Here is a 15,221-nt window from a genome sequence, read left to right on the forward strand (position 1 = left end):
CACAACTGAGTCTGGGATTATGCCACAAGTCAGGCAAATGAAGTTTATGTAACTCATATTTGGCTGAATGCATAATTCTTATTTAACAGCTGAAGAGAAGCATTTGTGGTCCTCAAAGAAATTTGACAGGTAATTCCCACTGTAGCTTTGTAGGGTAGTTGAGAGATAATTATCCCTCTCACTAGTAAATCAATTAGGAATGAATGTATGGAAAGCTTTTCACCTCCGCCAAGTAACTGCTAATCCTCTAAGCGCTAATGAGCAGACAGGGCTAAGGACAGTGTGCAAACCTATCAAAAAAATCAACAGGAGCTGTGAGGAACGCAGGGCCAAATCACTCCCTGGGAGTTAATGCTCCCAGGAGAAAGCCCCTTGCCTGGAAAGGGTCTGCACGAGTCACTGTGCACACGGCAGGCCCTGTTCCTATGTGTTATATTTGCTATCTCCCTCTGATGATTGTTTCAATGACCTGCTTTTGGGACTCAAAAGAAATTGCTGCACTGTGTTCAACCAGCCAGTACTTGTGCTGTTAAAGTGAAACACAAGGGATCTGGACTTTCTCTACTGGGGTGCAATTGATTCACCTCACCTACTGCTTTGTAATTCATTATTAGTGGTTGTCCTGAAGCTCAGCAAAAACAGGATGCTTACTCTGCAGGCCACTGTAACAGTACTCACCTAGAAGGACTTGGCGATAATTACAACCCAATTGCATTTTTTGCAGTGCAGGACCTCATGAATCTGTAAGGAGTGAGTGGGCAACAAACTTGATATTGAATTTGACAAGTCTCCTGTGCTCCAATCCAGAGGCACCTTTTCCAAGATTTTTTCAAATGCTGCATGCAAGTTTGATGGTCAGAGTCAGTGTTGGGTTCAGACAAATCACCTGTTTAATCACTCAGAGTGACCACATATTTAGCACAGGTAGAAAAGAATAAAGACAAATTGTTCCCACAGCAGCCAGCACTGAAGCTGGCTTGCTACAGGTTTTCCTTACAGCTCACCTCACCATTTGAAAAGTGTTTTCAGAAGGAAAGAGAAGAATTAAGACAGGAAAATAGATCCAGAAATCATTTCCTTATGGCATAAGACAGGAAAAGAAAAATAAACCACAAAACAAAACCAAACTGACCCAACTGTCATCCGAAAAGAGAAAACATCAGGTAAAGCTAGGTCTGCATGCCACTATATGATGAAATCTGCCATTAATTAAAAAAGGTGAGAAAAGATTGCTAATCTGTACAACTCAATAACTTGAGAAATTGCTAGAAGATAACTGTATAACCTAGCACACTGTCAGAAAGACTTTACACCACTGACGTAGGATTTGTAACTGAGCATATTGCCTCTGATTTTAGGTGGGTAGAGTTGCTTTGGAAACAGAATGAAGGAGAATTAACTCCTCCATGCCCATCATGTTGGATATGGGAGGTGCATAAAGGACAGGAGAGCTCATTAAGAAATATCTTCATTCTATTTTGCTCAGAAAAAAAATTAAAATCAAGGCAGTTGTCACAAAAAATCAGCTTCTGCACCATAAAAAAATATAAGCTGATCCCTGCCCACTGCACTGCAGCCTTCCTCTCCCCTATGCACCCAAACACATGCATATTGTTGCCAATAGTAATCAATTTATACCCTCAGGATATATATACTGAAATAAGCACCAATCATGAAACCTCTGTAGACTGACCCGTAATGGAAAACACAATAATAGTAACAAGAACAGTACAGGTAGCTAAATACTAGTTTGGGAGCTCCTGGAGACAGGAGATGGGCAGTTTGGAGGTCATCAAGCCAAGTGGGCTGCAGCCCATTCACACACAACTTCACAGCCAGCAATCAGCAGGTGCTGCAGCCCTCCCACACTGGTTTCTGTGGGCAGCTCAAAGTGTCTTTGTGCCACTACCTCCCTACACAGGCAATAATTTTAAACCAAGAAGGCACTAAGGACTCCTGGGCTGCAGCTGTGCAGCCCTAATTGCATCATGTGGGAAGCATGTGCAGGGGGTTTGAAAGCTATGACCTCATCTTCTTTCCTACGCATTCAAATCAAATCTTTGGTCTTCCACCCACTCTTCCAGGCATATTCTGCTTTCAGCCCCCTTATATGATGTAACCAATGAAAATGTCATCTACATCTTTACCTCCAGCTTGTATCTAGGGAAAGCATAAAGGGGAAAGGAGTCAAATGCAGAAATAGATGCCTTTTACTCAGTATTTCTAAGAAGAAGAAGAGAGAAAGCGGGGAGAGGTGCATTAAGCAAAGTCAGCTTCAGCAAGAGTCCCAGAAACATTTGTGGGAGTTCAGCTTCTTTAAAAGTGTAATTATTTCTTCAACATATGCAGCAGGAGATTAAGGATCCCCTCCCAGACACAAAACCAAACATAATTCCACTGGATTCCATGGAACTGCACTAGTACAACTTAGACAGGAAATTGAAGCTCTTCTCAGTTTACAAAGGGATTTCACTTTAGGATCATAATTCCTCTCAGAATGAACGGAATGCCATAATTTTGTTTCTATAGCTACCAGCTTGATAGCTCTCCCTTACCTTCCTCTTGTTCGTGGGACTGACATAAAGGTAGCTCAGCACAGTCTTCAGCCCTACTTTGTCATTGAGCTTTTCATAGGTAGTGCCATAGTCTGTTGACCTGAAGAAGAGAGGAGACAAAAAGAATATCTGGTTATTAGAGCTCAGGGGAAGGAATTCACTGTGTGAACAGATGCTCAAAGCTACAGTTTGAACATTATTGCCCTGAAAACTCCAGCTTTTGTGTTTTACTCAGGGTGGCAAGCAGAAAAGAAAAACACTTGAGTCCTCTGGGGCAGGGTCTGTCTCTGATTCAATTCATCCTTATGCATGCGATGTGACTATGAAGATGGACTCTGGGGGCAGGCTCTGCTCTAATGTGCCAGTCCTCTACCCAAGAGGACTCTGATCTCAGCAGTGCTCTTAGCACAGATTCTCTTTTCAGAAAAACCCAAATTAAACCCATCAACAACAGTTTTATTTAAGTAGGCTGATTTTTGATTTGGAGATGGGGATCCAAATGTGGCTCAGAATTGTAACAGCTGAACTCATGTCTAGATAAAAATGTACCTAAACTGGCATTTTGAGTTCTCTTTCACCCCCATCCTACTTTGTGCCAGGCATTTATTTTTCCTGAGTTAGAGAGACAGATCTAGGCCCCTACACTAGCAAATCCTACCCAGAGCAGATGATCTGGGGGTGGCATTACCCATTCGTGACTGGGGAAAAGGGCTGCTTCATCACAGAGGGTTTTCTGTAGCTTACACCTCCTCATTTGTGGGCATGCTTGAAACCTCACTTTGCCCTGCCTGTTTCTCTGCTGTTGTCGTACTCCGCTTTTCCAAATAAGCAAGGTTTTTCCATATCACAACAAGTACAAGATTTCACACCTGAAGAGTGGTCAGAACCAGCTTGCTGTAGGAAGGGTGTCACAACCTTCCTGAAAAGCCCACCCACCCCATCCAAACAGTGGAGAGTCAGGCTCCTGACCCTACACAGCTTCTGTCACGCAGACAGAGTGAGCACACTCTTTACAAGGTGCACACGGAAAGGTTCTCACAAAAAGCCTACATGGATAGACCTATGATTTTACTAAAATGAATGTTCATGGCCTGTGTCATGCTCTCTAATCATACTTTTTCCTAAACAGATGATTAAAGAACACACCACCATTCAGCACCTTTCTCAGTAACCAGCTCCGCTAATTTTCTACATTCAGCAAGCCTCCAGCATCTGCGGCTTTGTGAGAGAGACCAATCTGCATCTCCTTGTCTCTCTGGATAAGAAACAGCCCGAGTCACCTTTCTGGCATCACAGTGATCATTACATTGCTTCGCTTGAAAAAGACCCCTGAGATCAAGTGCTAACACCACTGCAGCCATTAAACCATGCCTCAAAGTGCCATGTCCACAGGATTTTTTAACATCTCCACAGCAGTGTCTCTACCACCTCCATGGGCAGCTAATTCCAATGTCTGACCACTCTTTCAGTAAAGAATTTTTTACTAATATCCAATCTAAACCTCCCCTGGCAACAATCTGAAACTGTCTCATTGATACCTGGGAGAAGAGATTAGCATTCACCTCACTACAACCTCCTCTCAGGGAGCACAGAGAGCAATGAGGTCTCCCCTCAGCCTCCTCTTCTCTAGACTAGACAATCCCAGTTTCCTCAACCACTCCTCATAAGACTTGTTCTCCAGACCCTTCACTAGCTTTGTTGTCTTTCTCAGAGCGATCTCAAGTGCCACTATGCCACAAAGCTCCTACTCAAGTGTCTCCAAAAACTGAGTGATGCCAGAATCCACACCAAGCTCCAAACATTTCCTGCTGCTAGTGGAGTCCAGAATGACACCAAAATGGCCATGACACAAAACTAGATGGCTGGTTTGAGGTTTCTGAGTAGGACCCATGAACTGAAAAGCTTGTTTATGAGAATATGGCTCCAATACATTTGCTTCTTTGCAACTTTCAAGCACATCTAAATGATTTACAAACTGGTTCTTTCCCTAAGTGGGTTGAACTAATACTTCTCAGAACACTCAACAGTTAGGGATGCTGCAAGTCTTAAACAACTTCTCTGTGTTCTCCTTTAGCTCTTTAGTACTAAAAGGGAGCTAATACTAGCACTCTGTTTACATTTACTACCCTTTTGTACTAATGTGTAATATTGATGCCCTGGGGGTTTCACAGAGACCTTCCAAAGTGTATTACAGTACTCTACTGTACTTCCACAGCACTTTCCCATCCAAAGACTCTGAAGCTCTTGTCTCACTAGGTATCAATACCACATCAAAAAATCTAGCAGCTTTGAGCTTGAAACTGAAGCAGCTCAATTAATAAATCTGAATAACTGAGGCCAATTAATTCCAGTACACGAGGCCTTCTATACATGCAAATTCAACAGGTTAGGAATCCTCAAGTAACACATTTGAAGTAGGGGACAACACACAGAGGGTAAGCACCAAGGTACTTCCTTGATCTCACCCTTGCGACATCACTGCAGCTCCGAACAAGCCATGGTCATGACTACACGTGTACCAGCCACCCGCCAGGGAGAGGGAACACTGGTTTCAATCAACAATCAAAGAGAATACAAATAATAGTTTAATATTCTGACAGAGCTACTTTGGTTTTGTTCTCCCAGTCATTTTCAGCTCTCCCAAAATGCTTTGCACTTCTAAAGATGCAGGCTGGATGCCCTAATGATTCTTTCTCATTAAACCATTATCACCCATTCCATTTGCCCTTTCAAAGAATAGCTGGGAAAGAACCAGGATCATTATTTCGTTAGCTCCTCTAAGGCTTTCTTTATTATCATGACAGTCACCACTGGCTTCACAGAAACATCTCAAAGAATATCACAATAATATCCTTTATTTCCACAGCACTTTTCCATTCAAACATTCTGAAGCTTCTGTCTTGTGTTAATCTATTTAAACTGCCAAAGTCCCACGGGCCATACTGGGAAATACGATCTCTATTCTAGAGATGAATAAACCAAAAGCTAGCAAAGGTAACAGTCACTTTTTTTTCAAAAGAAGTCATCTACAATTAGCCAATTCAAGTTTTATGATCATCTGGTGTATGGCTCGATAGGCAACTCTGCTCAACTCCTACCATTAAACCCTTTAGTTTGAAAATAAGTATTTAAAAATACAGATTAGCTTAAACATTTGAAGACATGTGACCCACAGGTGAACTGAACAGTTCTGGCTCACCTTTTAACTTGAACTCTACTTATCTTCGTAGTCAAAGACTTCTAACTGCAAAGCAAGTGGCGCACATGGCTTTATGCTTGCTTGACACTACAAGCAGATTGAGTGCCATCATTTTTTCTCACTCCTCTGGTCAGAATATGATAAACTTCAAAGCATGTTATTAAAGGAATGGAGGTGCAGAAAGGCTGTACTAATATCAAACTGCCAAAAGACTCGGTGATACAAAAGATCCCTTCCATGAGTTACACCCGAAATGACTGCTTTAACTTCGGTTGGGACTTTCATGACTAACTGATCCTTTCTAGCTGGTACTTCTCTGGGTTGCTCCATTGAATGCAAAGCTGGAGCCTCACCTTCTTGGAAGGCAGTTACTGCCTTCAGCCTCAAGTTTATAGTTGCAGATTGCTTCTAATCAGACACACCTGTATATACAAAAGTGCTGTTAACGATGCTTTCATAAAACAAAAACTGTTAACAATGTGGAATGGACTCTGGCTACACACACAGAGCTTGCAAAAGTTTGTGCTGGTTTGAGATTAATTGGAATATTTTAATGAGAGAAATTAATTTGATCATTGGTTGTGAAAAGAAAATAATGATGACGTCTAGATCATTCATTGGTTTGCTGAGAGGGATAAAAAGCCACAGTATAAACAATCTAGCTCGCTCTGCCCTGGGTTGTTTCCCTATTCACTCCATTCTAATCTCTCCGTTAACTAACAAGCAAGCTTTGCTGCTTTTGGTTTTGTTTGCCTGTTTGCAATAGGAGATAGAGAAGTAAAAAGAGGGGACGGTTTTGAGCCCCTTCTAGGCAGTTTCTTTTGTCCAGAAGGGAGCTTGGATTTCAGTATTATTTGTAGTTTGTATAATTGTAAATACTTGTAAATATTATCGTGTATAGATGCTTGTAAATTTTGCTGTGCTGTAAATGTAGCTTCATCTTCCTTTCAAGCTGTCTGAGCTAGTCTGGTAAATTTCAGTAGTGAGTGGGGGAGAAAGCTCCTAACCTACATCCAAATTAAATGCATGCATTTTGTTCCACATGTCCTTATATATTGATCTAACAGCATTTCATTGTCCCTTCTACCTTGCTTTCCATCTTGCAAAACAACATTCTGGCAATACCCCAAGGAAGGCTGTACGGTGGAAAGCAAAACTCAAGTAGTCCAGTATTGAATAGACTTTTGCTTACTCTTAATTCAGCTTCTTGAGTTTTATAACCAGCAGTTCTAACCAGCCATGTGAAAGAATCTCTTTGCTAGTCTTTGTTAACATGAAGAAAGACTTGATCCGGTGTCATATTCACAAAAAACAAATCAATGTGAATTTTGCCTGAACAGGCTGTAGCACCAAATTCAACATGCTTTGAAAAAGCAAGATTGATAATGCAATTCATTTATTGAGGGAATACAAATTCTCCCATAATTGTACTGTATTAAAAGAGGTAGGAAAGAAAATCATCTGCTTGATTCCACTGACCTATTCTAATGGGCCACAACATGTTTTAACCATGGCTGTAAGTGCTGACCCACAGCAAAAAGGGCACACTAAAGGAGAGAAGCTTCTACCAGACCTGCCAATAACTCAGGGCACTGAGAGCTAACAAAAGCCATCTTGTTCCTGTGAATCTGACAAACAGGCCTTAGCCAGCAGATTTTGACACTGTGAAAAGACTTGCTAATCCCAGAGATATGAAGTACAGGTGTGGAGAGACACAGAGAATGCTATCTGAATAGCTTTTAGAGGAGCTCTCCTCTCAGATGGTTTCCATTTCGGGCCTCTGTCAGGCAGAGAAAGGAGGTTTTGTTTGTTTGCAGTCTCAGCTATGGAGATAGGCTATAAAATATGTATTGGTCTCCCAGGAGCAAAAGATCTGCAAAGGCTGCCACTGGATGGCTGGGAGGGACAAGTGAGATTTATGGAGTGTACACGTGCCACCAACTCTCCTGCCAGGGGGTTTCTCCTCTGCACCTGTGATGCTCCCTGATGGTGTGTGGAGAAGCAGCAGGTATAGATTTGATTTTAGATTCTCAGCTTCTTCCTAAGATACTAAAGCTTATGCATTCATCCCCAGATCAGAGTCCCACTACACACATAGCCCCATGCTGAGAGCTGCATGGCAGCACAGCTCCACTTAAATAAGCAGAATAATACCCAATTCTTTGAGCACTTTGGAGAGCAACAGGAACACACAGTGACCAGATTAACACTTGCTCCTCTTCTCACGTGTTTGCAAACCGTCTGCCTGCAGCGTGCCTGTCTCTCTGTAACAACTTCTTATTTTTTACCCATTGCCCAAACTTCTCCCGGTTTGACAGAGAAACAAAAACCCAAGAGGAAAAAAAGTTTCTTCAAGTTTCATAAAAAACAGCAGCCAGCAAAAGGAGAGCAAACTTATTAGCACTCAGAGAAAAGCAGCAGCATGAAACCAAACCCCATGAGACATAACAGCAAGCACATCTCTCTGAACATTCAGCTGCAGGAAAATATTCAAACACAGCTCACATATTAATATACTACAAAGAACCCAACTGCACAACACAAGAAATCAGGAGGGCAAATTTTCACTGATTGTGAAACAATTTGTTTGTGCCTCTACCTTCCTCCCCTAGATAAAGGCCCTTCTGACATGCTGAAATGAGACTCCTACTGAGTCAGAATCCAGCTTGACCACTCCCTGTGGTAGCCCCAGCTGTAAATCCCTTTGGCCAGCTACCCTAAGGGGATCATGAGCGGCACACTGCTTTGCACCAAATGGCAATGAGCTCTTAGTATACCAGAGTCCTAAATTAGAATCTGAGATAACCACACACTTTATTGCACAATGTATGAAGTTAGAATCATAGAACCTTTGTGTGTAAGAGACATCAGTGGGCTTTCAGTTCTTTAAAGTGTGTCTAAGCCTAGAGAGAAACTTTTGACAACTTCAATATTAGTCTGATAATAAACATCACAAGTTTGTGCTGTATGGAGATCATAGAATCAGTCATACGGAAAAAGACCTTCAAGCCCATCAAGTCCAACAGATCACCCAACATTATCTAACTAAATAAACCATGGCACCAAGTGCCACATCCAGTCTTGTATACGCTTCCAGGGACAGGGACTCCACCACCTTCCTGGGCAGCCCATTCTAATGGCTAACATCCAGCCTAAATTTCCTCTGGAGCACCTTGAGACTGTGTCCCCTGGTTCTGTCACTGGTGGCCTAGGAGAAGAGACCAACCCTCACCTGGCCACAACCTCTTTTCACGCAGTTGTAGACAGTGGTAAGGTCTCCTCATCTCCAAGCTAGGTGTTCCGTTTTGTTTTAACTTGATGATATAATTCAGAAACCACTGTTAACACTTGCCAAAAACTAAGCCATGGAACCCCATGATGCCATTTATGATTTCACCAACTGTTGTCACAGCCCTCACAGATTTTTTTGCAGTCTGAGGATGCCCTGTTTATTTAGCCACTCCTTGTACAACCTCTTCATGTCTCTAATCATTCTATGGCTACTCCTCTTAGTCCAGTTACATCTTTTGTTATGGATACCTCAGGGACATATCTTCAGAGGAAGAACTTTCTTGGGAAAAAAAACCAAAACAACACAACTACCCAAATGTATTAGCAAAACTCCAGAGTATTTTAAACAATCTAAATAAAACCACTTTCTGCCATTATATAAAAAGTTGCACATTCTAGACACTTTGGGCAGCACAATCCAATTCTAGGGCACTTTCAGTACCAGAAAGTTTCAGAAGTACCTAAAACCAGCAATCCCATTGGGTAAAAAGAAGTTCAAGCAGATGAAAGTTTGGGTAATTTCTCTTGATTTTTTTTTTCTCTTTTAGCTTGCATGTCATCTAAACAACAGAATACCCACCCCAATTTGTGTTATGATACAGCATTTTTTCTCCACTCTTTCTCTTTTCTGATTAATAACAATACCCATCATCAAATACCTGAAGACTTGAAGATGACCTTTGTTGATAAATTTCAATTTAGAATATATAGTGGAGACTGGCAAGGGAAAATGAGCTGCCATGATGCATTAGTCCTTTTTATTCATAGTTCAAATGGAAGATGGGAGTTAACTAGGAACACTGTCTTCCTGGGTCTTTTCTTGCAGATTCTTCTCACATTTGTGCCAAGAAATGTATCCTCTCTCATTTATTTAATGCAAGCCATTGGGAAGACTTAAGAGGTCTCAGAGGTTGGAAAAAAGTATTTAGAATATCCCACTGGATTTACAGGCAATGAAGCAAAGAGATGTGAATATCAGTCACATTTGCAGTGCCTGACTGCTCATCAGCATTTCATTCAATTACCGTTCCACAAGGCAGGGCGACTGTTCATACCAGTCATCCTCTAGCAGACAACACTACTCAGATGGCATGAACATTTTGGACATGTTCCAGCACCTCAACATCTCTCTTGAATTGAGGGGCCCAGAACTGGACACAGTACTCAAGGTGTGGCCTGACCAGTGCTGAGCACAGGGAAAGAATAACCTCCCTTGTCCCACTGGCTACACTGTTCCTGATCCAAGCCAGGATGCCACTGGCTCTCCTGGCCACCTGGGCACACTGCTGCCTCCTGTTAAGCCTACTATCTACCAGAACCCCCAGCTCCCTTTCTGCTCTCCAGCCTGTAGCGCTGCTTGTTGTTGTTGTAGTCAAAGTGTAGAAACATGCACTGGTCAGGTCACACCTGGAGTACTGTGCTCAGTTCATGGCCAAGAGAGATGTTGAGGTACTGGAACATGTCCCGAGAAGGGCAACAAAGCTGGTGAGGGGCCTGGAACACAAACTCTATGAGGAAAGGCTGAGGGAGCTGGGGTTGTTTAGCCTGGAGAAGAGGAGGCTCAGGGGGGACCTCATTGCTCTCTACAACTACCTGAAGGGAGGCTGTAGCCAGGTAAGGGTTGGTCTCTTCTCCCAGGCAACCAGCAACAGAACAAGGGGACACAGTCTTGAGTTGTGATGGAGGAGGTCTAGGCTGGATATTAGGAGGAAGTTTTTCACAGAGAAAATGATTTGCCATTGGAATGGGCTGCCCAGGGAGGTGGTGGAGTCACCATTCCTAGAGGCATTCAAGAAAAGATTGGATGAGGCACTTAGTGCCATGGTCTAGTTGACTGGATAGGGCTGGGTGATAAGTTGGCCTAGATGATCTTGAAGATCTCTTCCAACCTGGATGATTCTACAATTCTACAGATTTCCCAACAGCTGGTGGTAGAATCAGGAACATAAACACAGATCTGAGGAAATGTGAAATGGCTTCTCCTCAAAACCTGGGATAAGCACTTCCCATCATTGTGTGTTTACCTTTATCACACCATTGATGACCTGCTGGCATTCCTAGTGAAGTTGATGTCCACTAATAGAAACTTTACATTGCAGAAGTACAAACATGAAAGCTATGCAGGCATCACATAATATCCACACCATCAGCCTCAGCAAGGACATCAGAATCTGAATCATTACATTACTACTTCTGACCTAAAGTAGGACACCACATGCCTGCAAACACCACCCAAGGCACAGTTCAGTTAGCATGAAACAAGGGCGTCCTGGAGCCAAGACTTCCTGGCTTCACAAAAAGCCTCTCCATTGCTCATTCCACTACTGTGAAATCTACATAAAAGCAGTACATCTGTACAGCTCTGAAGAGCTGCACTTCATCATTACTCACTTCCTATTTGTACCATCTCAAAGATCTGATATATTTGTCGTGTTCCTTACTCTGATGTAGTCTAATTTTCCAAAGAGATGTTTTGTGCATCTGATCAAGCAGCAGGCTGATTTGATTCCAAGCGCTTGACTGACTCAGCGAAGATGGCCTTATCAAGACATATTCAAGAAATTTGGTGTAGAGGACACTTTAATAGAGTCAAAGATAAAAGGCAGCTTTGATTACAAAGCCTCATTAATTAATCAGATATTAATTAGATTATTAATTAGAAGCAAGGCCGTTTCCAGGCCCTTTTCTGCTTTTATGACTCTAGTTAAAAATGCTTCTGTAAGAATTCTCTTAAGGAGCTAATCATTTTAATTTGTATTATTTTGTAGCAGAAGTGCTCTGAATATCAGATTTTCTGAAGCAATTACAAAGGTTCAATTTAACATCCACATTAGTAGGTGTGCTTAAACTGAAACTCCCCTTAAACACGTACAAACAAAATGTGGAGGGAAGGTTATGGAGCTACCCCATCCATCACTCTGCTCTGTATTTGTGTGCTAGAGGTGGGCAACAAGAGTACTTCCACCCACTCAGAGAACAGATTAAGCAATACAAAATACCCTAATAGTAAGTCACTTCACCCTTTTAAGATGGATGTGGATACCAACATCAATGTTGGTATCATGACCTCTAAAACACAAACTAGCCCATGTCTGAATAGTTTGAAGATTATCCACGTTAGAAGACTTAGAGGGACTCTAATAAACGTCTATACATATCTGAGAGTGGGGAGGGAGGGGACAGGCTCTTCCCACTTGCACTCTGTGATAGGACAAGGGACAACAGACATAAGCTGCAGCACAGAAAGTTCCACCTCAACATGAGGAAGAACTTCTTCACTGTAAGGATCATGGAGCCCTGGAGCAGGCTCCCCAGAGAGGTTGTAGAGTCTCCTTTTCCAGAGACTTTCAAGACCTGTCTGGATGCATTCCTGTGCAACCTGCACTAGGTTATGGTCCTGCTATGGTCAGACTTGATGATCTCCAGAAGTCACTTCCATTCCCTAATATCCTGTGATCCATTTTAGTTGCTATTGAAATATCCATTTGTTGTGGTAGGCCTGATAGGCCCAAAATATGCTTACACATGTCCTGCCTTGCCTAGGCATGTTTTTCTGCTCCACCAGAGAGGCAAGCATGGGAAAAGATGACAAAAGGACACAAAAGGACCTGGAGCCACTGAGTCTGGCCTGCCCAGAGTCTTGTGGTGAACAAGGTACACACATTTAGCTTGTGCCTGCCCAGTGCAAGGCCTGACCTGTGCTTTTCCCAAATTAGGGAAAAGTGAGCCTGTGGCTTTGCCTAATATGGTAAGGTTTGGCTAACTGCCATCCTGATTGGCTATTCTGTGTCCAAAGGGCAATTAATCTCAGCCCACATCGATAAAATGAGATACACAGTGAAACAACCTGCTTTGCTTCCCTGCTCCCTCTGCTGTGCTCAGCCGCGTTCTGACATGGCCTGTTGCACACTGCCTTATTGTTTGCCTGGTAAAATCCACTGCCACGAGTTACCAGGAGCAGACCCTGGATGCCTCCAAGCAACTCAGCGTGACATCACGATGAAACTACATCGCATGACATCCTGCCTCTGCACCTGAAAGTCCTGCTTAGAAGTCCTGGACATACAGATCATCCAGAGAAGCCAGGAGAACAAGGTCAGAAGTTGTCTGTGTCCTTTCCCCAGAAGCCAGGAAGAATTAAGTCTCAATGTCCAACAAAGACAGAGTCCCCTGAAAGCATTTGGGCACTGTCAGGACTGTGGCTAGCCCCTGTGAGCCGGGTAATAATAATAATCTGTGAGTAAATGCTTAAATGCCTCTTTTTAATTCTCCATTGCCTTCTGCCATGAGCAGAAAGACCTAGAGCCCATCTACTGGGCAAGCGGCATATTGACTGCAAGCAGCATTTGACCACAGGAACCTTCTCTGCCAGTTCAATTATTGTTCATATATGTTGCTGGTTATTACTAGATGTAGATATTATCCATAGAATGTTTCCATGACTGTTTAAGAACCAAAATATGATTAAAATTAGTTGTCAGGGATGGCAAGAGTTCTGAACAGCAAAATTAATAAACAAGATTAGTTTTGGTAAAATATCATCTCACATTAATTAATTTCCCTTCTGCAACACCATTACAGTGCTTGCAAGTCCTCCAAGCCTTCTAAACCTTACACTAATATTTTTGATCATCTTGCAACACGGACATCATAATTCACAAGACAAAAGGAGCTCTCAGGCTGGATGCCACAGCTGAAGGTGATGTTAGGCTGTACCGTTTGCCTTGATGCATGGCCTGGTTATACAGCTCAGTCATTGGGCAATATGGTTGTGCTGAATGGTCCCAAGTGGCTCTCCTCCCTTCTCATCCTGATAGGTCATGTCATTACATCCTCTCCTAGTTCCTCAGAGCAGAGAATTCTAGTTGAGAAATATAAGGATGGGGATGTAAATGCGAAAATGAAAGAAACCAATCTTCTCTCACACAGTGTCTTGGCTTGGGCAAGAGTCACAGAAACAGCTGGATCACACCTCTTATAATACAGTTAAATCCAGCACTACACTGCATGTAGGCATGTCATGCCACCACTGGTTGTGCACAAGTCTTACTCATTCCCTCAGCACAGAATCAACAGAATCAATAATAGCTAGCATGTCTTCAAAATACAGATATTGAGCTCTAAGCTTGCCTCTATGCAGACTCTCCAAGAGAGGCAAACTTGCTGTTTATTATCAAGGTTAATAAAGAATTGTGATCTATATGGCAGATGCTCAACACAGGGATCCTTCCACCACAGGAGTTCCTCATTACCAACTGCTTGTGGGCAGCTCAGAAAGCATCCAGCTGAACATCCCTGTACTATCATGCCATAAGATCTCATTGCCTATTATCTTGTAAACCACTGCTGGTGGTTCAAGCTTAATTTCACCCTAGAAAAGCCTCCCTTTCTTGTCATCTTTTATACTCAAAAGCTCATCTAACACAGAACACTTTGTCTTGGGAGAATAAACCTGTTGGAACTTTTTCAGACAGGAGATCAATAAAGTGGGAACAGCTTGAAAAGTCAATCAGCTTTAGCAAATCCCCCAGGAGATGTCTGGGTGATTGTCATTTTAATGAAGGAGCACAAGGAAAGGCCCATCCCACACAAGTTCAAGAGGCGGGATATCTTAGGCTGAGATGAAGAGAAACAAAATGAAGCACTAGAAGAGACCAGTCATTTCTCTAGCTTTCTCAAGAAGTTCTCAGAAAGAGCTAACTTAAACGTCTCCAAACTGAGAATTAATTACTTTTGAAAAGGATCAAATACAAACACCCAAGATGTAAACTGAAGTTCACTGAAGAGAGAATTCTGTTGTACTAAAGACATTGCAAGGTATCTTAGAAGATATGCAAGTTCCTGCTTTGCCACATGAGTGATTGTGATCTTACAAATGGAAATATATTTAGCTGTTGGTCCAACCACCTAAGTTGAGAGTATAGCATTTCCCACAAAAGCTCACACAGATGCAGGCATTTCAAATCAAACCAAAATCCACATCTTCCTGGCTCTGACAGATGGATTTGGCTTACTGTGTGAGTCCTGTGCCCTGTGCTATGTCAGAGCTCAGAGCCTACTGAGTATATGACTCATTATGTTTGGGGCTTTTGGCCACGCTTTCCACTTGAACTTGGGTTCCAAGCCTACTCAGGATATCTCCCTGTTGATGAACCAACTGTTGCCCATATTTCTGA

At 42.5% G+C, this 15,221-nt stretch overlaps 1 protein-coding gene across 1 annotated transcript in view; it reads right to left on the reverse strand.

The window, feature by feature from the left end:
* SORCS3 (sortilin related VPS10 domain containing receptor 3) overlaps window positions 1–15,221 on the reverse strand; it is a 354,871-nt gene that overhangs the window by 192,506 nt on the left and 147,144 nt on the right. Inside the window, exon 3 of the mRNA XM_064144433.1 lies at window positions 2,556–2,655. Coding sequence (XP_064000503.1) covers window positions 2,556–2,655 — 100 coding nt within the window. The remainder of the gene's footprint in view (window positions 1–2,555; window positions 2,656–15,221) is intronic.

The sequence above is a fragment of the Pogoniulus pusillus genome, chromosome 6 (genome assembly GCF_015220805.1).
Source record: "Pogoniulus pusillus isolate bPogPus1 chromosome 6, bPogPus1.pri, whole genome shotgun sequence".
In the NCBI taxonomy this organism is placed as follows: Eukaryota; Metazoa; Chordata; class Aves; order Piciformes; family Lybiidae; genus Pogoniulus; species Pogoniulus pusillus.